Consider the following 24,104-nt stretch of genomic DNA (forward strand, 5'->3'; position numbering starts at 1 on the left):
AATTAATTAAATCATTTATTCACCGTTTTATGTGGGAGTTTATGTGTTATTTTATTTGCAGGTGATTTATGGGATAACATTTATATGAAAATTAATATTTTTTATAAATATGAGAATTACTTTGAAAAATATGTTTTTGGAGCAAAAAAAAGCTTCTGAGAATTTAAAGGTACAGTAAACACATTGAGATTTACATGTAAAATATATAGTTATGCATATTAATTCTCAGAATTCCCAGAACTAGAAATGCAGTCCTCTCATAGCTAACACTTTATATATATATATACTGTAAATTGATCCCTACTTTGGTTTCAGCAAATAACATCTTCAACATCATGCAGTTTATACTAACATAATTACAGTGGCTCTACCACTTAAGACCTAGTATGTGAAGTTAATGAATTATTATAACTATTATTATTATTATTATCAGTTATTTGTAGAACACCAACAGATTCTGTGCTAGAAACATGGTTCTAATATGCAAAGTAACAAGTATGGGAGACAAAGGAATATAGGGCCCTGCCAAGAGTTGTACTGTTGTAAATCAGCTCTTATGACAGTTGCAGCAAACAATGGGGCCTATCTATCAAGCTCCGAATGGAGCTTGATAGCCTGTGTTTCTGGCGAGTCTTCAGACTCGCCTAGAAACACAAGTTATGGAGCAGCAGTCACAAAGACCACTGCTCCATAACCCTGTCCGTCTGCTCTGAGCAGGCGGACAGGAATCGCCGGAATTCAACCCGATCGAGTACGATCGGGTTGATTGACACCATCTGCTGGCGGCCCATTGGCCACGAGTCTGCAGGGAGCGGCGTTGCACCAGCAACTCTTGTGAGCTGCTGGTGCAATGCTGAATACGGAGAGCATATTGCTCTCCGCATTCAGCGATGTCTTGCGGACCTGATCCGCATTGTCGGATCAGGTCCGCAAGACATTTATTAAATAGGCCCCAATATGTTAATTTGTTATTCTGAAGCAGGGCAACAAAGATAGTGTCCCTTTAATTTTTTAGAGTTTTCATAAATCAGATCTAGCAATCATTCCACATTTTGTGACATGCTTCTAATGTAGGAGCTCTGTTCTTCCTTCCTTCCTACTATAACTGCATTGGTAATTATTAATGACAACATGTTACTAAATTTACTTTCTAGGGTTTTTTAGTTATTATTTTCCCAGTTATAAATATTTTATTGTTCATCTCTGGCCGCAGAAGAATGATATAGCATTTTGGAAAAAATATACAAACAAGAAGTCCAAAGCTTGATGTTAGAATGGCAAAGATTTCCACAGCAACCATAAGTCTACCTCTGGTGCTGAGATAGGCTGGAATGAAAGTGAGCCAAACACTGGCAAAAACTAACATGCTGAATGTAATAAATTTGGCTTCATTAAAAGTGTCTGGCAGTTTTCTAGCTAGAAATGCAACTAGGAGACTAATAGAAGCTAAGAAACCCATGTAACCTAAAACACAGGAAAATAAAAATATGGAACCTTCATTGCATTCAACAATGATTTTACCAATTTCAGCTCTCATGTTAAATTCAACAAAAGGAGAAGTGTTGGCCAGCCAAAAGATGCACAACACAATCTGGACCATTGTAAAGCAGGGAACAATATAAATAGGAATCCGTAGTCCAACAAGTTTTCTAATCTTACTATTTGGTTTTGTTGCATTGAACACCATGATGACTGTAACAGTCTTGGCCAATATCACTGAAAGACAGACAGAGAAAATAACACCAAAAACCACCTGGCGTAACATGCAAGTGATTGTGGTTGGGCGTCCAATGAATATTAAAGAACAAAGAAAGCAGAGCATTAGAGAGATTAGGAGAAGATAGCTTAGTTCTCTGTTGTTGGCTTTAACAATGGGGGTTTTGTTTTTCATTAAAAACAGACATAATATGGAAAATGTTAACAAACACAAAATAATTGCAATAAAGGCCAGGGACAAGCCCAATGTGTCTTCATATGCAAGGAACTGGATAGGTTTAGGAATGCACTCTTCTTTACTGATGTCAGGCATTTTATCTTCAGAACACATCATGCATTGAGCGTCATCTGCAAAAAATAAAATAAAAAAAAATAAAGGTAAAAAATCAATTCTTCATAATAATTACATGTATATATTTGAAAGGGTTAGCACTCACAAAATCCATATCTCTCCAGTTTTTTCCTCCAAGCATGGATTTATTTTACATATTGATATATTACATTTGACTATATTTTTACAGTGTGTGAAATGTCACCCTACTATATTATAAGACACCTGGATTTGCAAGATATTTAAAGGGACAGTCCAGTCAAAATTAAACTGTCATGATTAAGATAGGGAATGCAATTTTAAACAATTTTTCAATTCACTTTTATCATCCAATTTGCTTTGTATTATTTGTTGAAAGCTAAACCTAGGTAGGCTCACATGCTAATTTCTAAAACCTTGAAGTCCACCCCTTATTTCAATGCATTTGGCAGTTTTTCACAGATAGAGGGTGTAATTTCATGTGTTTCATATAGATAACACTGTGACCACACCTGGATTTACAAGTGAGAGGGCACTGATTGGCTAAATATATGTCTGACAAAATAACTGAAATAAGGGGGCAGTCTGCAAAGGCTTAGATACAAGGTAATCACAGAGATAAAAAGTATATTAATATAACAGTGTTTTTATGCAAAACAGATGAATGGTTAATAAAGGGATTATCTATCTTTTTAAACAATAACAATCCTGGAGTAGACTGTCCCTTTAAGATAACAAATCTAACTATCTATCTATCTATCTATCTATCTATGATATTGCATCTCTCATCTGTATCGGATTTACATAAAAATGGAAATAGCTTACACTAGGAGGCAAATGATTTCTCCAGGAATTGAAATCCTCTTTGAACTTGGTGTTAGTTTTGGACTTTAAAGGGCTCCTTGTAGCCTATGTAAACACTATGTGTGACTCATATTTGAAAACTAGAGATTTACCACTTAAAAAATAACAGGTCAAAGTGGCAACAGTGACCACCTGATGATGACTAGGATAGCCCCCCTCTCACGTGCACTATACATAGACAGATGTGAGCCCTCTTTTAAATGAGTGGTATTGTATCTGTATAGCTACCAGATGATCGTAACAGCAAATAACATATCTCACAACACTGGTCTTTCATATTTCAGTCTGAAAATGTTAAAGACACCTTTAAAAACCTACTACTTAGAAAAGAAGGGGTGTGCCATTCAAACAAGGGACTACATGACTTCATAGTTGCCATGTAATCCTTACAGTAATACGTATCCCCTGGCAGCAAACCCTAGCTTAATTTTCTATTTTTCAGTTGTATAGTTGAAGTCAGGATCCATTGATCCTTGCTTGGGTAAGCTAATACACATTTTCAAGTATTCAGTAAGTATTTTGCGTTTGGTGTTTTTATGGGTTTTTTTTTTTGCTACACTAAAGGTCCTATTTTTTAATGACCAGACAGAAAAGGTTCACTAACGTGAACCTGTCTGCCTGGCATCACTGTAAGCCGTCACTAGTGCAATGTTACCGCCTTCTAGCATGCAGAAAATGGATTTCATTCCACCACATTTTAGGTGATGGAGAGGTTAAGTAGTAGCAGTCTTAAGTCCACTGCTACTTAACTAGCATTTCAGGCTTATTTGAGCTTTTGCAGATTAATAAATGGGGCCCTAAATCTCCCTTTATTAACATGTAGGTGATCAAGGTTCCAAGGATGCACCCACAGCCAAATTGTATGGTTGCACAAGCAATTGATTTAGCAGTCCTGCAGCTTGATCTCGTACAACTAACTGTACAAGAACAGGATTTTTAAATCATCCCTGACAAATTAGCCCAGAATATTTTAAATTTGCCACCTCTGAGGTGGCAGAGAGATTAGGAAGCAGTGTTTTAAAAATCACTACCTCTTAATTTGTGGTTACAGGTCACATTATCATACCTACACTTCCAGGGTCCTGTGTGATTTTAAGCAAGGGTAGGGTCATCCATACCTTTTCAACATAAGCAAAGTTACTCCAATGTAAAATCCTACTTTTCTTTAGTTTTAATTTGTATATAATATATACATAACCCGAGGCAACCTGGCATAAACTAAAAACCATCTGTTTATTCTCAATTACTTTAGGAAGTTGAATTGATGCTAAAAGTATAAAGCATTTGGGGCCCATTTATCAAAGCGTCAATCTAGATGCATTCGCTAATGCAAATCTACATTCAATGGTCTTATTTATCAACACTTCTGTGAAACTTACACGCTTCAAGTCCGGCGCAAATAGCATCGGACAGTTGATAAATAAGAAGCATCAATGTCACGGATATCCTTATTTATCAAATCGTCTACCCTCAATGTCCATCAAATCAAGACATTTTTGTTAGGGGTAATTTGAACCTGACTGCAGCCATCTTGTTCCTCGCAGCCATCTTGTGATGATTAGCATCCATTTTGTAATGATTAGACTTTATTATAATGGGTTATTATGTAGTGGGAACTATTTGCTTGTTATGGTAGTTTCCTTAGCTGTTCGGCCTTGTAGAAGCTTCCTGGCTGAACGCCTAGAAGAATATAATGTCAATAAGATGGTCCAGAGACCTTGTTGTCTCCGCAGATGTTAGCTTATTATGACTATGAGATTATTGTTATGAGCTGGTGAATTCCCAGAATCACACTGTGCTCTACTCTGTAGAACTGTGTAAGATGACGCGGTCCTAACGTGCCATCCCCTTAACCCTGTATGCTGTTACTGAAGTCTATAAGATAGGCTTGCACTGTTCAATAAACATGATTGGCTTTAGATCATATTGCTGCGTGGTCTGAGTCATTCTAAGGGATCCTTATCAGATAATCTACATCTGCCTCAGGTGGTACAGTGGGCCCGTGGCTTCAGCCTGACCTGACACTTACCCCCCTGGGGAAACACCTAACAATTATGGTGTCAGTTATGTGGGATTCGCTGTGGGTGAGTATGAGTGCTTTTACCATGCTTTCCTTCTGTGAATCTGAACCTAAATTTAGTCTGGTAATAGGTGTTGATAATATATGATAAAGGGTTAAGGGGTTCCTGTGGTTTAGACGCAGGTTTGCGGAAGTTATAGTCCTGCCGGCAGTTGTGATAACCCCTCCAGACAGGTTAAGAGTCCTGTGCTGGGTTACGACAAGTATTGTGAGTCCTGTCTGTGATAAGCGCGCAAGAAATAAATGAATGCCATTTGACGATAGTTTTTAAGTTAAGATCCCCCGGAAGATTGGCAGTGAGTGAGTCTCACGTGTGTTAAAGTTTCCCATGTTCATTCCCATAATAGAGTTTTGTTACCCACCTGAAGCTCATGTTGATATCTGATGCTTGCTTTGTTTTGTTTGTGTTTTTCTGCTATATAATTGCTTAGAAAATATTAAGTGGCTATGCATGTTATTATTGTGGCTATTATTGTGTTGAGAAATGGGATCTGCTTATAGATAATAATGCACAGAGAAACTTACATGTATAAGGTCGAAAAAAAAAGAGTTAATAGTTTCTGTAAAAGACAGAAATATTTTTTTTTAAAAACCCTGTCAGTGAGCACTGCTGTGTTGTAAATAGAGAAATCTCTGTGTTAAAAAATGTAGCACTCAAAGAAGGGGGGCCACCACTGAGTGCACACATAGATCAGAAGAGAAAAAAAAAGAAAAGAAACTGTGACAGCAGCTTCGTTTGTAAGACTTTTTGGTTGCTTACAGTAATGAAAAGGAAATTTTGTATATTGAGATGCATAATGTGTGATGGTCTGTCGGTTCTCACTGTGGTATGCGTGTAACAGATTTACTTTAAACAAAAAACAGAATGTATTATTTGAAAATGATTGTCCCAATCCGTGCACAAATGGCCATTTTGCGGGGGATTCGGAATGAAATACGTTTTGAACTTGGTGACAAGTTAATCTTGTGGTTTTTGTATGTGGTACGCTATGAAATAGATGTTTTTCTGAGAAAGGAAAAAAAGGAGTGAATCTCTGGTATGCGAGATGGAATGAGCTTGTGTGTCTGTATCGCTGTAAAAATGTTTCTTTCTGTTTCTCTGCTGGGAAATCAGACATTGTAAGAAGGTATTTTGTAGTGTTATTTTTTTATACCTGTATTTTAAAGTCAGCAGCATGTTTTAAGTATGTGGTATTAATAAGCAGTTTTAGTTTTAAGTGCTAATTGTTTTTCGGCATGTAAATATATGATAGTGTGTTAGCAAGTGAAGTAACGGCTTTGAAAGTGGCTTTGAAAGTGCGATGGTGTGAGTGATTTTTTGTCACGCTCTGGTAAATACGAAACTGTTTCTTGTATGATTAGTGGGTTAACGTATGTTGTATTTGTAAGGTCTGTGCACGGAGTTGGTGCACACAATGAAATATAGTTATAGGCTGTAATTGAAAGTCTATGTAAAAGTGCGTCCGTTTTTGTTGCAAGTAAATTAATCTGCAGGTCATGCTACAGTACAGAGGTGAAATTTGTGTGGTAAATCATACAAGCAGCCTAAATTATGGTTGGGATAAACATATGTAATTTACGTGATGAATGGTTAGTCCTTAAAGGGACAATCCACGGTACAATTGTTTTTATATTTGTGTATTTTCAATGACTTGTTATACAAGCTGCATAGTATAAAATGTAGGAGAAGTTGCATTTGTAAGTTTGTGTATAGCTGATGTAATTTGCAATGGGTTGAATTTCGGATCATCCTTATCTTATATTTGTCTGTAAAATCAGAGCTCAGTGCGTAGACGGAGCAATAGAAAATTGTCATTTTATTATTTATAGGATCAGTGCACTGATGTGAAAGGAGTTCATGAATAGCAATAACACTGTATTAGTAGTTGGCAAAATATATTTTAAGAGACCTTTCTTTGTATATATTCTTTTTAAATCTGCCGTTTAGATAGCAGATATTTCTTTTTGCAGTATAACTTAATTCTCTCTGTAATGCAAACTGAAGTGATATGTTGTCTACAATTTTAGTGTAACGATCCGTGAGACTAGCAAAAAAAAAAACACAAGAAAAAACAGAGGAGTGAAAATATTTAAAGGGATACAGGCAAACTGATATAACATCTGAGAATTTAAGGGAATATTTACATAAAAGACAATGAGGTTTACTGTGAGCCTAACACTAGTATATTTCACTGTGTTAGCAGTTTCAATTAAAGATTATTTTTTAGTTTGGGTAAAATGTCCCTTTAACTAGCCTGCATCCTGCTGTGAGTGCGTTCTTATGCTGCTTATGCTTGCTTAGGCTATTTAATGAACGTCAGTATACATTTGTTTAGTATAAGGATCATTGGGAATAATTTAAAGGGGAAATGGTATTATTATTCTTTTGTACAAAGCTTATTTTTGTGTTATATGCAATTGTTATATTTGGCTGGAGAGCTGCAGAATGGTGAATATCAAACTATACACAACGTTAAATCCAATAATTTTGTTGTTGTGGAAATAAGTAGCATTTATCAAGTTTTAGTGTGAATTTTATATTTTTAAGCAGTAAACAGTGTTTTTCCTTTAAGTAAAAATGAAACTTTGAGCTTGCCTTACTATCCTTGAAATGACTGATAACACTGTGCATGTTTTGGTTTTCTTAAAAAAAAAAAAAAAAAAAAAAAAAAAAAGGTTCTCTCTTGTGTTTGGCTTTGTCGCAGAGAGAAAGATTTGTACTTTACATTTAAAGCGGTAGTACTGGTGTTCTATGTTATAAAAAAATTATAAATATAAATTGCTCACTACAAAGAAACCAGTATTTATATTATATTCTGTCACAGAATATAGCTTAAAACTGATAATTTTGTTTCTGTGGCCGTCTGCTGTCAAACTGTATCTCACACATATTACAGAACTCTTTGTTATTTAAAATAACCCCCACTGCGTTCAATCAATAAATGAGATATTATTTAATTAATTAATTTAAGTGACACTTTAACAAATATGTAGCTATATGGTTATGACCCAGTCTACAACTATAATTGCAATAAGTTTCATTGCTGCTTAACAGCTAAGCCGTGGTCTATGATGTGTCTACAATAAACACCCCTATATTAAGGCGATAGGGGACGGCAAACAAATGATGCACAATTTCTCTGATTCTACTGCATTTACATAACTTGCTAATTTATCTGATTATAGTTTTGACATGCCTTGTGTCTAGGGCCTCCTTCCAGCACACAGTTTTAGTTTTATTTATATGGCTATTTTGTCTCTTGGTGTTACAAAGAGATTTCAACAGCTTGTGATAAGAGGCAGCCCTCAAAGGCTTAAAAATTAGCATATGAGCCTATCTATGTTTAGTTTACACTTTACACTAAAAATACCAGGACGAAAAAGTGATTTTGATGATAAAAGTACATTAGAAAGTTGGTTAAAATTAAAAGTCCTATCTGAATAATGAAATTTTCATTTATACTAGGATGTACCTTTAACAGTGTATTTGCATGGTGCATGCGGCAGGAGAACGGTGGCTGTACCATGGTTATCTGATCTTTCCCAAATAAGCGCAATTTTATTTGTACAATATGCAACTGAAGTTTCTTGAGCATCTGCTGTGATTGCTTTATTTGTGTGATATCAAAGTTTTGTACATAGTAGACGTTGCAGAGCCTGTGTATAGATGGTTCTTAGGGGGATGTTTTTAATTGTTTGTGGCATTTTGCGAGTGTTGCATTTCAGTGAATGTCAGAATATGTGATGAATTTTAGGTTAATTGTGGTTGTTTGAAATTTGTGTCGGCAGCTAATGTTTTGTTTGTGAAAGACAAGAACAATTGGTTTTCAATGTTTGTTTGTTTTGTTTTTCTCTTTTGTGACTGTGTGTGGAAGCATGCTGTGCTGTATGGACTGCATATTGAATAGTGAGAAAACTGCAAACACAAGAGAGGCGCACAAATGTGTGTATCCGTAGCGAACAACGAAGTTAAACAGGCACCAATCTTATACACAGACTACTCACAATTTCCTAAAGCACACTTATGTGCTAGTAGTAGCGGGCTGGCTATCAGAGCTACCCAGCTTGCTCCCTCCGGCAATCGCTCGCTCCCAATCTGAAAGATAAGAAGCGCCCAAATGTGTGTATCCGTGATAACCAGAAAACCCCAGCTCCAAACTTCTTACACAGGGTACTCACAATTTGAAGGAGCACACTTATGTGCTTGTAGACGCAGGCTGGCTATCAGAGCTAACCAGCTAGCTCCCTCCGGTCTCAAAGGTTCCTCCAACGCAGGTGTATGGTAATGCTGTTCTCACCCAATAAGTAGCAAAGCCAGAATAAAATCAAGGTATTTATTGATATAAACAATATTGGCTGTGATACAAAGCTACATATAGGTGAGCATATGGAAATATGCTACGCGTTTTTCGGCTACTAACGGCCGTTTCATCAGGCATATTATACATAGGACTTCCACCGGCTTTTATAGCCGTGATTACCATACAACCTACATAATTACGACCTCCCTAAAAAAGGTGTGTGAGCTTATCACCCAATGACCAACTCCGGTTTTCATATCAACCTCTATGATACGCTGCCCGCACTAGGTGTGTGTGAATCACGCCAATCACCTATGTTAATTGTTGGGGGATGTGCGCTCAGCGTGCCTGAGATCAATAATGAGAACTTTTCTGAAACCCAGCTATATGCCGTTCTATGGTAGTACACAGCAGAATAGTGAAGTGTATTTGATTTTGCTTGCTATTGAGAATTGTCTCTGCATGAGTGGAGTGCATGATTTGTTGTTTAGTTTCTTGTTATGTTGTGTTTGCGTGTCACATGGGATGTTTCATGCAAACAAGGGGGAAGTATTGATGAGTATTGATGAATATCTTTATGTAATGGGGGTGATTGTTTTTAGGAGGTGAACCTAAAACGTTTTGAATCTCCTCTTACAATGTTATTGCCTAACCACCAGCTGTGCCGTAAATGTCCCTGTCTTATCCCAATGCAGGATGCACTACGTCCCTAGGATTGTCTAGAACTTTCCTTCATTGGGAATCTGGCCACGGACATCATCTACCTTGATGGCCACCCCGGTCGTAGCCTGTATACCCAAACCCCACTCCTTTTTTCCCTCCCTGGTGGGTTAGATCTCTTCATTGTCTCTCTGTGTTGTATTTTGCTCTCATATTTCAGATGCCTGAAATGTTTTATTTTTCTATTTGGTTCTTTACACTATATTTGTATTTGCAGGATGAGAGTATGCTGCTGTATTCAGAGATTAAAAGACACTAACTGAATTATTTTTGAGTTTCCATATTTAGGTCAAATCTGTACAGGCAAAATTCCTTAAGTGCACTCTTCAAAAGATTAAAGATTGAAAGCAAGTAAACCTTTAAAGAAAAGATGAAGATGAAAAACCTTTTGTCCAGCTTGTTTTAACCACCATACTGCAGTAAAAGTTGCTGAACTATCTTTGGATCCATTCTTTGCTTTGCATGCTGGTACCAGCCCCAGAACTGGACTCTGGGTAATCCATGACTGTTTCCTCTGATGTGTGTCTTCAGGACATAAAGACTATCCTTCTCTGGACTGTGCCTTGCCACTCGATATGGAGGACCTGTTATGCTGTTACAGGGTCAACCAATTAAATTAGGAAAGTATTGTTTTAACTCAATTCCTTATATTGCTTGTTTTGTATTCTCTTGTATTTGTTTTATATTTATTGATCATATTTGGTATAAGAAATCATATGCTTTATTGGTATTAGTGCACATTGTAGTTTATGTGCTTAACATAGTAACCCTTTAGATAAATGTAACTGTGAACTTCGCAGTATTGTACCCTATTGAATGGCCCACCGAGTATAAAATATGTTTAAGGAAAATGCTGCAATATATCATAATATTTTAGACCCTTCACCCTCTAGAACATAAGGAGGACACGTCTCAGCTAGAAGTTTATATTAAATATACGGAGAAATATTTGTTGAGGGAATAGATAGTCCAGAAAAGCAAATGTATTTTTCCCTTTTATTAATTAGTATGGTATCTGCAAAGTGAATTTGGTCATTCCTCATGTTTGTCAAAGAGAGTAATTATCTTACCATAAAGATGTGTTTACCTTTAAAAGAGTTTGTAGTTTTAAATGATGTTCTGTTTGTATGCTTTCCTCATACAGGAGTGTGAGAGAATTTAGGTTGCATAAAATAATTAGTAAACTAGTAGTGTTCATATCAGGTGAGATTGTTGAATATTAGGATCATGGTTGGAGAATTATACACATTATAGATAGCAGCCATGCAGAATAAGGCAACACAAGGTTCTTTTATTTTTTAGAAGTTAAAAGTGACAGTATAAAGAAATTCATTTATTTTTATTGACTGTTTTCTTTTTTTTTCATTTTTGCTACAGGGCAGGCCTTAGCATAAGTTTTAGCATAACCATTCAGGCCCTTGATGAAGTCTGGCAGGTTTTCACTTGCTTAGTATTCATGAAGTATCATTTAAAAGTGTATAGAGAAGTTGTCAATTATTCTCTGAGAAATATCAATGTATTTAGTTTGTATTATATATCAACAATGTTTTGTTTGATTTTAAATGACATAAGATGAAAGTGACGTTTTATTTGGACATAATTGTGATTGTATTGTGGTGTGTACTCATCCTGTACTGTTTCTGTTTGCTTCCTAGACTCCCTGTGACTCGAGTGTTTGCTTGCCATGGGTATCCACTGGTTGCCTCGTCTACCCCATGAACAAACCATCAGATTTCCAGCATCTCCCTGCGGAAGAACATTGGATAAGCACCCCTACTGCAAATGAACTGTTGGAGAACTGTATTATAGCAAAGTGCCAAGGTGAAGCGCTCTCAATGGACAAAGACTGTTCTTAAAGTGATCAGAGGGCACCTAGAGACAGTTGTGCTGTTGCTATGTCATGCTTTACTGTGGAGAAAGAACTGTTGGACAATGGACATATTGGGGGGTGCTAGCAATGCAGGTGGAGAAATAAACGATGCAGCGTTGTTTGGGGGTAGATGGGGGGCTGGTTGGGTCTCTGTGCCGGTAGACTGGTAGTTTTGGGAAGGCTGGAAGATAGATGGAAGGTATTGGAGGGGCTGTACCTATATGCAGTGACAATTAGCCTATAAAAGTATATCACGACATAGGAATATTTTTCTCTTTAGTATTCTCACATAGAGTTCTGTTACCATAATATAAGGCTTTACTAATTTTCTATGCCTGTCTATTTTTTTATGTTATTCTGTTAGAATAAAAGGATGGTATGTTAGGGGTAATGTGAACCTGACTGCAGCCATCTTGTTTCTCGCAGCCATCTTGTGATGATTAGCATCCATTTTGTAATGATTAGACTTTATTATAATGGGTTATTATGTAGTGGGAACTATGTGCTTGTTATGGTAGTTTCCTTAGCTGTTCGGCCTTGTAGAAGCTTCCTGGCTGAACGCCTAGAAGAATATAATGTCCATAAGATGGTCCAGAGACCTTGTTGTCTCCGCAGATGTTAGCTTATTATGACTATGAGATTATTGTTATGAGCTGGTGAATTCCCAGAATCACACTGCTCTACTCTGTAGAACTGTGTAAGATGACGCGGTCCTAACGTGTCATCCCCTTAACCCTGTATGCTGTTACTGAAGTCTATAAGATAGGCTTGCACTGTTCAATAAACATGATTGGCTTTAGATCATATTGCTGTGTGGTCTGAGTCATTCTAAGGGATCCTGATCAGATAATCTACATCTGCCTCAGGTGGTACAGTGGGCCCGTGGCTTCGGCCTGACTTGACACTTACCCCCCTGGGGAAACACCTAACAGCAGTCCTGCAGCTTGATCTCGTACAACTAACTGTACAAGAACAGGGTTTTTAAATCATCCCTGACAAATTAGCCCAGAATATTTTAAATTTGCCACCTCTGAGGTGGCAGAGAGATTAGGAAGCAGTGTTTTAAAAATCACTACCTCTTAATTTGTGGTTACAGGTCACATTATCATACCTACACTTCCAGGGTCCTGTGTGATTTTAAGCAAGGGTAGGGTCATCCATACCTTTTCAACATAAGCAAAGTTACTCCAATGTAAAATCCTACTTTTCTTTAGTTTTAATTTGTATATAATATATACATAACCCGAGGCAACCTGGCATAAACTAAAAACCATCTGTTTATTCTCAATTACTTTAGGAAGTTGAATCGATGCTAAAAGTATAAAGCCTTTGGGGCCCATTTATCAAAGCATCAATCTAGATGCATTCACTAATGCAAATCTACATTCAATGGTCTTATTTATCAACACTTCTGTCAAACTTACGCGCTTCAAGTCCGGCGCAAATAACATCGGACAGTTGATAAATAAGAAGCATCAATGTCACGGATATCCTTATTTATCAAATCATCTACCCTGAATGTCCATCAAATCAAGACATTTTTGTCTTCATTTTGCAACTTTATTTATACCATTTAATTCCTGTCCATGAATAAACACATTTCTTCAAAGCTAATCTTTCTCCAACATTGGTGTGTCCGGTCCACGGCGTCATCCATTACTTGTGGGGATATTCTCCTCCCCTACAGGGAAAGGCAAGGAGAGCACACAGCAGAGCTATCCATATAGCTCCCCCTCTAGCTCCACCCCCCAGTAATTCTCCTTGCCGCTCTGAACAAGTAGCATCTCCTCGGGGATGGTGAGGAGTTTGTGGTGTTAGTTGTAGTTTTTTATATCTTCTATCAAGAGTTTGTTATTTTAAAAAAGTGCTGGCTTGTACTATTTACTCTACAACAGAAAAGTGATGAAGATTTCTGTTAAGAGGAATATGATTTTAGCACAAGTAACTAGAATCCATTGCTGTTACCACGCAGGACTGTTGAAACCAGAGAACTTCAGTTGGGGGTAACAGTTTGCAGACTCATCTGCTTCAGGTATGACTAGCCTCCTTCTAACAACACAAGCTAATGCTAGATGACAGTCATTTTTCCCCTCAGGGAAAATGGTAAGCCATTTTTCTTTCACCTCAGCAAAAAAGATAACAGGCTTCCCCTTTTTGATTTTTATGCTGGTAGACACTGTTAGGGGCAAAATCGATTGGTTTTTATTACAATATCATGGCATTTGAACTGTTTTATAAGCTCATATAAACTTGGGAACGTTGTTTTATTGATCTGGCATGTTTTAGACACCTAAATCTAGTCAGGAAGGCCCCTTCACTCTAGTGTGCTGAGGGAGGAAGCCTCATTTTGGTGCTTCAGCTGTGCAGTTGATTTCAAGGCAGTGCATGCAGTTTTCATGTGAGAGGGTCCTGTGACTCAGAAAGTGACTCCAGAAGGCTTATTTCTGTGGATGATTGACCCCTAAGGAAGGTAAAATGCTGCAGCAATACTTGCTGTGCAATACTTTCTAAGCATTAAGACACTGGGGTCCAAATTTCATAAAAATCGGATATTGCCTTCATAGTTTTTTGAACATTCAGAAATAAAGTGTGTAATTTTATTATTTAAAGAGACAGTAACGTTTTTGTTTAAAATCGTTTTTATTGCATTGTTTGCCTGCCTAAATCTGTTTAACATGTCTATGCCATCAGATAACCTATGTTCTGTGTGTGTAGAGACAAATGTGTTCCCCCTTTGAGTGTTTGTGATAATTGTGCCATAGCGTCCAAACAAAATAAGGACAGCTCTGTTACATTTCATAATGTTGCCCAAGATAATTTATCTAATGAAGGTAGTGAGGATAATTCTACATCCTCTCCTTCTGTGTCTACACCAGCTTTGCCCGCGCAGGCGACACCTAGCGCGCCAGTGCTTATTTCTATGCAACAATTAACAGCAGTAGTGGATAATTCTATAGCAAATCTTTTATCCAAACTGCCAGCATTTCAGAGAAAGCGTGATTGTTCAGTTTTAAATACAGATAAAAAAAGGATGAACAATCAGACGCTGACGATGCTTTATCTATTTTACCCTCACATCAATCGGAATTGGCTGTGAGGGAAGGGCTGTCTGAGGGTGAAATTTCAGACTCAGGAAAAATTTCTCAACAGGCAGAACCTGATATAGTAGCATTTAAATTTAAGCTAGAACATCTCCGCGCTTTGCTTAAGGAGGTATTAGCTACTCTGGATGACTGTGATTCTGTAGTAGTACCAGAAAAGTTGTGCAAATTGGACAAATTTTTAGAGGTCCCAGTGCACGAAGACGCTTTTCCAATACCCAAGAGGGTAGCGAGCATAGTGGATAAGGAGTGGGAGAAGTCAGGTGTACCCTTTGCCCCACCTCCTATATTTAAGAAAATGTTTCCCATAGTAGACCCTAGAAGGGAGGCATGACAGACGGTCCCGAAGGTTGAGGGAGCTGTTTCAACACTAGCGAAGCGCACAACTATTCCAATAGAGGACAGCTGTGCTTTCAAAGATCCTATGGATAAAAATTGGAAGGATTGCTTAAAAAGATTTTTGTTCAACAAGGGTTCATCCTTCAACCAGCTACGTGTGTTATTACTGTCACTTCAGCGGCGTCCTTTTGGTTCGAGGAACTAGAAAGGTCGCTCCAGAAAGAGACTTCCTATGAAGAAGTCATGGACAGAATTCACGCATTAAAGTTAGCTAATTCCTTTATATTGGATGCCGCTTTTCAAATAACGAAATTGGCGGCGAAAAACTCAGGTTTTGCTATAGTAGCGCGAAGGGCGCTTTGGCTAAAATCCTGGTCGGCAGATGTGTCGTCCAAGACTAAGTTACTTAATATTCCTTTCAAGGGTAAGACCCTTTTTGGGCCGGAATTGAAGGAAATTATTTCAGACATCACTGGGGGTAAGGGCCATGCCCTCCCACAGGATAGGCCTTTTAAGGCTAAGAACAAGTCTAATTTTCGTTCCTTTCACAATTTCAGGAACGGACCGGCTAATAACTCCACTGCCGCTAGACAAGAAGGTAACGCGGCCCAGCCCAAACCCGCTTGGAAGCCCATGCAAGGCTGGAACAAGGGTAAACAGACCAAGAAACCTGCTGCTGCTACCAAGACAGCATGAAGGGGTAGCCCCCGATCCGGGACCGGATCTGGTAGGGGGCAGACTATCTCTCTTCGCTCAGGCTTGGGCAAGAGATGTTCCGGATCCCTGGGTACTAGAAATAGTCTCCAAGGGATACCTGCTAGAGTTCAAGGGACTTCCTCCAAAGGGAAGATTCCACCTGTCTCACTTATCTTCAGACCAGATAAAGAAACAGGCATTCTTACATTGTGTAAGAGACCTATCAAAGATGGGAGTGATAAACCCAGTCCCCTCCGGGGAACAAGGTCTAGGTTTTTACTCAAACCTGTTTGTGGTTCCCAAAAAAGAGGGAACTTTCAGGCCAATCCTAGATTTAAAGATATTAAACAATTTCCTCAGAGTTCCATCCTTCACGTGGCTCTTCCATTCGGTTTAGCCACCGCTCCCAGAATTTTCTCAAAGGTGCTAGGGTCCCTTCTAGCGGTCCTAAGGCCGAGGGGCATCGCTGTAGCACCTTATCTAGACGACATCCTAATCCAAGCGTCGTCTCTTTCCAAAGCGAGGGCCCACACAGACATTGTGTTGGCTTTTCTCAGATCTCACGGGTGGAAGGTGAACATAGAAAAGAGTTCACTGTCACCATCCACAAGGGTTCCGTTTCTGGGAACAATAATAAATTCTATGGAAATGAAGATCTTCCTGACAGAAGTCAGAAAGTTAAAGCTTCTAAACGCTTGTTGAGTTCTTCATTCTATTCCTCAACCCTCCATAGCTCGGTGCATGGAAGTAATAGGACTAATGGTCGCAGCAATGGACGTGGTTCCTTTTGCTCGAATTCATCTAAGACCATTACAGCTGTGCATGCTCAATCAGTGGAATGGGGACTATACAGACTTGTCTCCCCAAATTCAAGTAGACCAGGTAACCAGGGACTCACTTCTCTGGTGGTTGACCCAGGATCACCTGTCTCAGGGAATGAGTTTCCGCAGACCGGAGTGGGTCATTGTCACGACCGACGCCAGCCTCTTGGGGTGGGGCGCAGTCTGGGACTCCCTGAAAGCTCAGGGCCTATGGTCTCGGGAAGAGTAGCTTCTCCCGATAAACATTTTGGAACTAAGAACAATATTCAATGCGCTCCTGGCTTGACCTCAGCTAGCGAAAGCCAGGTTCATAAGATTTCAGTCAGCTCACTCTACTAGGGCTGTGGCTTCCACATGGGCCTACAAGAATGAGGCTTCTGTTGATCAGATATGTAAGGCAGCAACTTGGTATTCTCTGCACACTTTTGCCAAATTCTACAAATTTGATACTTATGCTTCTTCGGAGGCTATTTTTGGGAGAAAGGTTTTGCAAGCCGTGGTGCCTTCCATTTAGGTAACCTGATTTGCTCCCTCCCTTCATCCGTGTCCTAAAGCTTTGGTATTGGTTCCCACAAGTAATGGATGACGCCGTGGACCGGACACACCAATGTTGGAGAAAACAGAATTTATGCTTACCTGATAAATTACTTTCTCCAACGGTGTGTCCGGTCCACGGCCCGCCCTGGTTTTCCTAATCAGGTTGAAATTTTTTTTGTCTTTATACACTACAGTCACCACGGCACCCTATAGTTTCTCCTTTTTCTCCTAACCGTCGGTCGAATTACTGGGGGGCGGAGCTAGAGGGGGAGCTATATGGACAGCTCTGCTGTGTGCTCTCCTTGCCTTTCCCTGTAGGGGAGGAGAATATCCCCACAAGTAATGGATGACGCTGTGGACCGGACACACCGTTGGAGAAAGTAATTTATCAGGTAAGCATAAATTCTGTTTTTATTTTCCATCTGTTAATGTCCTTGAAATAGCTAGATTTTTATCTGAACAAACAACAAATATCATAGATATGTACTATTTTTTTAGATGAAAAGTCTGATATATGATATTTTCACATAGATTAAAGTTTATTTGTATTTCTAAATATCATGATATGCGTATCTCATGTTTTTATTTTATTTTAAAGGATTATTAATGTTAATTAATGCTAATGACTGTTTGCGACAAGAAACAACCTCAAATTCAACCTTTTTGTGTTATCACAAACCCCCTTTTCTAATACCATAATATCCCATGATTTCTATGGCATTCGCAAAGGGTGCGGATCTAAAGTTAAGTATGCTGTGTCAGAATAGACGCAAGCGTACGTGTTGAATGGTTGATAAATTTCTAATTTGGTCGCATAAAGTCGTATATGAGGGCGGATTACCAATGATATGCTGAAATAATGCAAGCATAGATTTGCGTCAAAGTGATCTCGCGGGAGCAAATCTTTCAACGGACAATTCTGCTGTGTTTACTATGGTGTATAAATGTATCTTCTAATTTGACGTGGAATTACAGCATATTCACAATTGAAGCTTTGATAAATGTACCCCTTTGTCTGCAATATTTAGGATATTATGACTGCAATGCTGTTGTTTACCTTGTGCATTAGGCATAATAACACAGCAAACTTTTCTGCAGTCATCATGGAGGCTTTTGACATTTTGGGTATTTCTGCAAACATAGGCCTAGATTTGGAGTTTGGCGGTAGATGGGCTGTTAACGCTACGCGGGCTTTTTTCTGGCCGCACCATAAAATTAACTCTGGTATCGAGAGTCCAAAAAAATGCTGCGTTAGGCTCCAAAAAAGGAGCGTAGAGCATTTTTACCGCAAATGCAACTCTCGATACCAGAGTTGCTTACGGACGCGGCCAGCCTCAAAAACGTGCTCGTGCACGATTCTCCCATAGGAAACAATGGGGCTGTTTGAGCTGAAAAAAAACCTAACACCTGCAAAAAAGCAGCGTTCAACTCCTAACGCAGCCCCATTGTTTCCTATGGGGAAACACTTCCTACGTCTGCACCTAACACTCTAACATGTACCCCGAGTCTAAACACCCCTACCCTTACACTTATTAACCCCTAATCTGCCGCCCCCGCTATCGCTGACCCCTGCATATTATTATTAACCCCTAATCTGCCGCTCCGTACACCGCCGCAACCTGCGTTATCCCTATGTACCCCTAATCTGCCGCCCCTAACACCGCCGACCCCTATATTATATTTATTAACCCCTAACCTGCCCCCCACAATGTCGCCGCCAGCTACTTACAATAATTAACCCCTAATCTGCCGACCGCAAAGCGCCGCCACCTACGTTATCCTTATGTACCCCTAATCTGCTGCCCCTAACACCGCCGACCCCTATATTATATTTATTAACCCCTAATCTGCCCCCCTCAACGTCGCCGACACCTGCCTACACTTATATCAGCCAATCGGAATTAAGGTAGGAATATTCTGATTGGCTGATGGAATCAGCCAATCAGAATCAAGTTCAATCCGATTGGCTGATCCAATCAGCCAATCAGATTGAGCTCGCATTCTATTGGCTGTTCCGATCAGCCAATAGAATGCAAGCTCAATCTGATTGGCTGATTGGATCAGCCAATCGGATTGAACTTGATTCTGATTGGCTGATTCCATCAGCCAATCAGAATATTCCTACCTTAATTCCGATTGGCTGATAGAATCCTATCAGCCAATCGGAATTCGAGGGACGCCATCTTGGATGACGTCCCTTAAAGGAACCGTCATTCGTCGGGAGACGCCGGAAGAAGAGGATAGATCCGCGTCGGATGCTTCAACATGGACCCGCTCCGCACCGGATGGAAGAAGATCGAAGATGCAGCTTGGATGAAGATGTTTGCCGGTCCTGATGTCCTCTTCTTGCCGGATAGGAGGAAGACTTTGGAGCCTCTTCTGGACCTCTTCAGCACCGGATGCCAGGACGGATCGGTGATACCTGTTGAGGTGAAGACAAGGTAGGAAGATCTTCAGGGGCTTAGTGTTAGGTTTATTTAAGGGGGGTTTGGGTTAGATTAGGGGTATGTGGGTGGTGGGTTGTAATGTTGGGGGGGTATTGTATGTTTTTTTTTACAGGCAAAAGAGCTGATTTTCTTGGGGCATGCCCCGCAAAGGGCCCTGTTCAGGGCTGGTAAGGTAAAAGAGCTTTGAACTTTAGTAATTTAGAATAGGGTAGGGAATTTTTTTATTTTGGGGGTCTTTGTTATTTTATTAGGGGGCTTAGAGTAGGTGTAATTAGTTTAAAATTGTTGTAATATTTTTCTTATGTTTGTAAATATTTTTTTATTTTTTGTAACTTAGTTCTTTTTTATTTTTTGTACTTTAGTTAGTTTATGTAATTGTAGTTATTTGTAGAAATTGTATTTAATTTATTTATTGATAGTGTAGTGTTAGGTTTTATTGTAGGTAATTGTAGGTATTTTATTTAATTAATTTATTGATTAATTAATTTATTGATAGGGTAGTGTTAGGTTTAATTCTAACTTAGGTTAGCTTATTTTACAGGTAATTTTGTTATTATTTTAACTAGGTAACTATTAAATAGTTCTTAACTATTTAATAGCTATTGTACCTGGTTAAAATAATTACAAAGTTGCCTGTAAAATAAATATTAATCCTAAAATAGCTACAATGTAATTATAATTTATATTGTAGCTATATTAGGATTTATTTTACAGGTAAGTATTTAGCTTTAAATAGGAATAATTTATTTAATAAGAGATAATTAATTTTGTTAGATGTAAATTATATTTAAGTTAGGGGGATGTTAGTGTTAGGGTTAGACTTAGCTTTAGGGGTTAATACATTTATTATAGTAGCGATGAGCTCCGGTCGTCAGATTAGGGGTTAATAATTGAAGTTAGGTGTCGGCGATGTTAGGGAGGGCAGATTAGGGGTTAATACTATTTATGATAGGGTTAGTGAGGCGGATTAGGGGTTAATAACTTTATTATAGTAGCGCTCAGGTCCGCTCGGCAGATTAGGGGTTAATAAGTGTAGGCAGGTGTCGGCGACGTTGAGGGGGGCAGATTAGGGGTTAATAAATATAATATAGGGGTCGGCGGTGTTAGGGGCAGCAGATTAGGGGTACATAAGGATAACGTAGGTGGCGGCGCTTTGCGGTCGGCAGATTAGGGGTTAATTATTGTAAGTAGCTGGCGGCGACGTTGTGGGGGGCAGGTTAGGGGTTAATAAATATAATATAGGGGTCGGCGGTGTTAGGGGCAGCAGATTAGGGGTACATAGGGATAACATAGGTTGCGGCGGTGTACGGAGAGGCAGATTAGGGGTTAATAATAATATGCAGGGGTCAGCGATAGCGGGGGCGGCAGATTAGGGGTTAATAAGTGTAAGGGTAGGGGTGTTTAGACTCGGGGTACATGTTAGAGTGTTAGGTGCAGACAGGTTAGGGGTTAATAAATATAATACAGGGGTCGGCGGGGTTAGGGGCAGCAGATTAGGGGTACATAAGTATAACCTAGGTGGCGGTCGGCAGATTAGGGGTTAAAAAAATTTAATTGAGTTGCGGCGATGTGGGGGGACCTCAGTTTAGGGGTACATAGGTAGTTTATGGGTGTTAGTGTACTTTAGGGTACAGTAGTTAAGAGCCTTATGAACCGGCGTTAGCCCCAGAAAGCTCTTAACTCCTGCTTTTTTCCTGCGGCTGGAGTTTTGTCGTTAGAGCTCTAACGCTCACTTCAGAAACGACTCTAAATACCGGAGTTAGAAAGATCCCATTGAAAAGATAGGATACGCAAATGGCGTAGGGGGATCTGCGGTATGGAAAAGTCGCGGCTGAAAAGTGAGCGTTAGACCCTATTTTGAGTGACTCCAAATACCGGCGGTAGCCTAAAACCAGCGTTAGGAGCCTCTAACGCTGGTTTTCACGGCTAACGCCAAACTCTAAATCTAGGCCTAAGTTATCTTGCTAACCATCTTTGCTCACTATGCAACAGTCCACTGTTTTTGAGATCTACAACTCTGTTTCTGGCTTTACACTTAAAACTTAAAGGTCGATGATAACCAAATGTTGAAACACTTGAAAGTAAAAGATGACTAGAAAATATCACCTGAACATTTCTATGTAAAGAAAGAAAGATATTTTTCCTGAAAAAAAAAGTATTCACACCCCATTGTAAATGACTTTAACCCTTTGAGTGCTAATGACGGCTCTGAGCCGTCACAGAGTTTCCCACTCTGGTGCTAATGACGGCTCAGAGCCATCACTAGCACTCTCCCACCTTGAGGGAGATCTGGGGGCATCCACCTGCTCCTACCCCGGTGATCATGCCTGTAGAGTGACAGGCATTGCCGGGGCTTCCCATTTTGCATGGTGACATCACGTGCAATAATTTTATTTATACTTAACAATGTTAAGTATAGGAGCAGGGGGCATGGTTCTTAGAAGCCTGTATCTCAGGCATCTTAGCAGCTACAGACCCCCAATACCCATCATTGGAAAGGTAATCGCCTTGGGGGTCTGAAAAACAAAAAAAAATTGTTCAAAAAATAAAAAAAAAACTTAAAAGATCTTAGCACTCAGGTGGGAAAGTGCTTAGCACTCGAAGGGTTAAGCAGCAAATCAGTATGCCTGTCCCGGGACCTGCAAGGGAGCGTGTCTCATGCACACTCATGTTATTTCCCTATTCAGTTTAAGGAAGTTTGCTATGAAATCTCACAAGGGTTAAGTAAAATCTCATAAGATCATAGTCAAAGAGTTCATAACCTTAGCACTGCTGATGCTGATTGGCTGCTGTTCATTTCTTCCTTTTTTTTTCTTTTTTTTAAACCTGCAGCTGGGCAGTAACTGAAAGAAAACTTTTTTACACTGCACTTACTCTGGTGAGCTGAGAAAATTGTGAGGTAAAATATCTTTCTTTTTCACATAGAAGTGTTTCAACATTTGGGTATCATGGCCCTTTAAATTTTGACTGGAATGTCCCTTTAACAGCTATGCTGCATTACTTTTAAGTGATTTAGCATATGAGTAATATGGCCTTTTAAGTAGTCAGTATTAGAAAGCTTAAATTATGTTCTTGAGCACATGCACAACTCAAAGCTGACTGCATAAATACCTATATAAATGGCCATATTATTTAATTATTATTGAAAAAAATCAGATAAGCAAAACAATCTATGATTTGAAAAATAGTATTCAAATCCAGAGGAATCCACTATCTACAGTTTGTCTACAGCTATTTATTTGCACATTAAAAATTACCAAGGGTACTAAAAGTATCTCTAAATTTCAATATTACAAACCAAAAGGGTTAAGAACTTCTCCTTCTGAACAGGATAAACAGTCAAAACAGCAAATCTTTTGTCCTTGAAGTATAGATCTTCTATAACCTACTGGGCATGGATCAGTGCAGATTGAGAGAGGCACCTGAAAGAAAGATAAGATGGAAGTCAATAATGCTAATGCATATTTAATAAGGCAAAATAATGCATTATTTAGTCATGTTCTTGTTTCAGTAGAACCAACAAGGTCCTTTCATTTTCTCTTTCTCACAATAGATTTGTGCATAGTCTGTTTTTTCTTATATATAATATATTATATTATTTGTGATTGGTTAAGCAATTATCCAGTCAGGATTCAAATCATAGTGTTCATTATTATAGTTTAATCCTCCTGAACTCTAACAAGTTGACTTTTGATCATAACACTAAATTAAAGCTGTAATCACTGTGATCAGTGGTAAATCACATGTAGAAATGTAAAGGACACTTTACTGGCTGTTTACTCGCTTTTAATCATTAATATCTTCCACAACAGCCTGTGGCACTGTTGACATTTCTAGTATTATATCACTACGTTTGCCACTGACTTTTGAAAATACTGTATGTGGCATATATACTCTTGCAATTAACTGAGTTATGGAATCATTTAAAGGAGACTCCTGGCATATTACAAAAGAAGCGCTGAAAATGTTATTTGTTTATAATATTTACCTTCCCTCCATTCCATAATATTTTATTTTGGTCAAGCTGAAGTTCATGTCCTTTTGGTGAACGACCATCAAAGCTGCCTATTTTTACATATTGGCTGCTGCCATTGGGGAGGATCTGCCAGTTTAGAATATCCATATGCAGAGGAAAATCTCCATTCTCATCAAAAGAAATTGCTTCTCCTGCAGTGTCATTGAACTTTACATGTTTTATGTAATAGAGCAACTGGAAGACAATTTTGTATATATATTATATTATAATATATGTATTTTAATTTCAGAGTTAATGGCAAAATACAGTTTTGCATTAGTAATAAT

General features: G+C 38.8%; 1 protein-coding gene across 1 annotated transcript in view; it reads right to left on the reverse strand.

Annotated features, from left to right (window-relative positions):
• Positions 1–1,150: 1,150 nt before the first annotated feature.
• Positions 1,151–24,104, reverse strand: part of LOC128666119 (extracellular calcium-sensing receptor-like) — a 52,726-nt gene continuing 29,772 nt past the window's right edge. Inside the window, exons 3-5 of the mRNA XM_053720532.1 lie at positions 23,791–24,012; positions 23,101–23,224; positions 1,151–2,064 (exon numbers count right to left, since the gene is read on the reverse strand). Coding sequence (XP_053576507.1) covers positions 1,151–2,064; positions 23,101–23,224; positions 23,791–24,012 — 1,260 coding nt within the window. The remainder of the gene's footprint in view (positions 2,065–23,100; positions 23,225–23,790; positions 24,013–24,104) is intronic.

Source organism: Bombina bombina, chromosome 1, assembly GCF_027579735.1.
Source record: "Bombina bombina isolate aBomBom1 chromosome 1, aBomBom1.pri, whole genome shotgun sequence".
In the NCBI taxonomy this organism is placed as follows: Eukaryota; Metazoa; Chordata; class Amphibia; order Anura; family Bombinatoridae; genus Bombina; species Bombina bombina.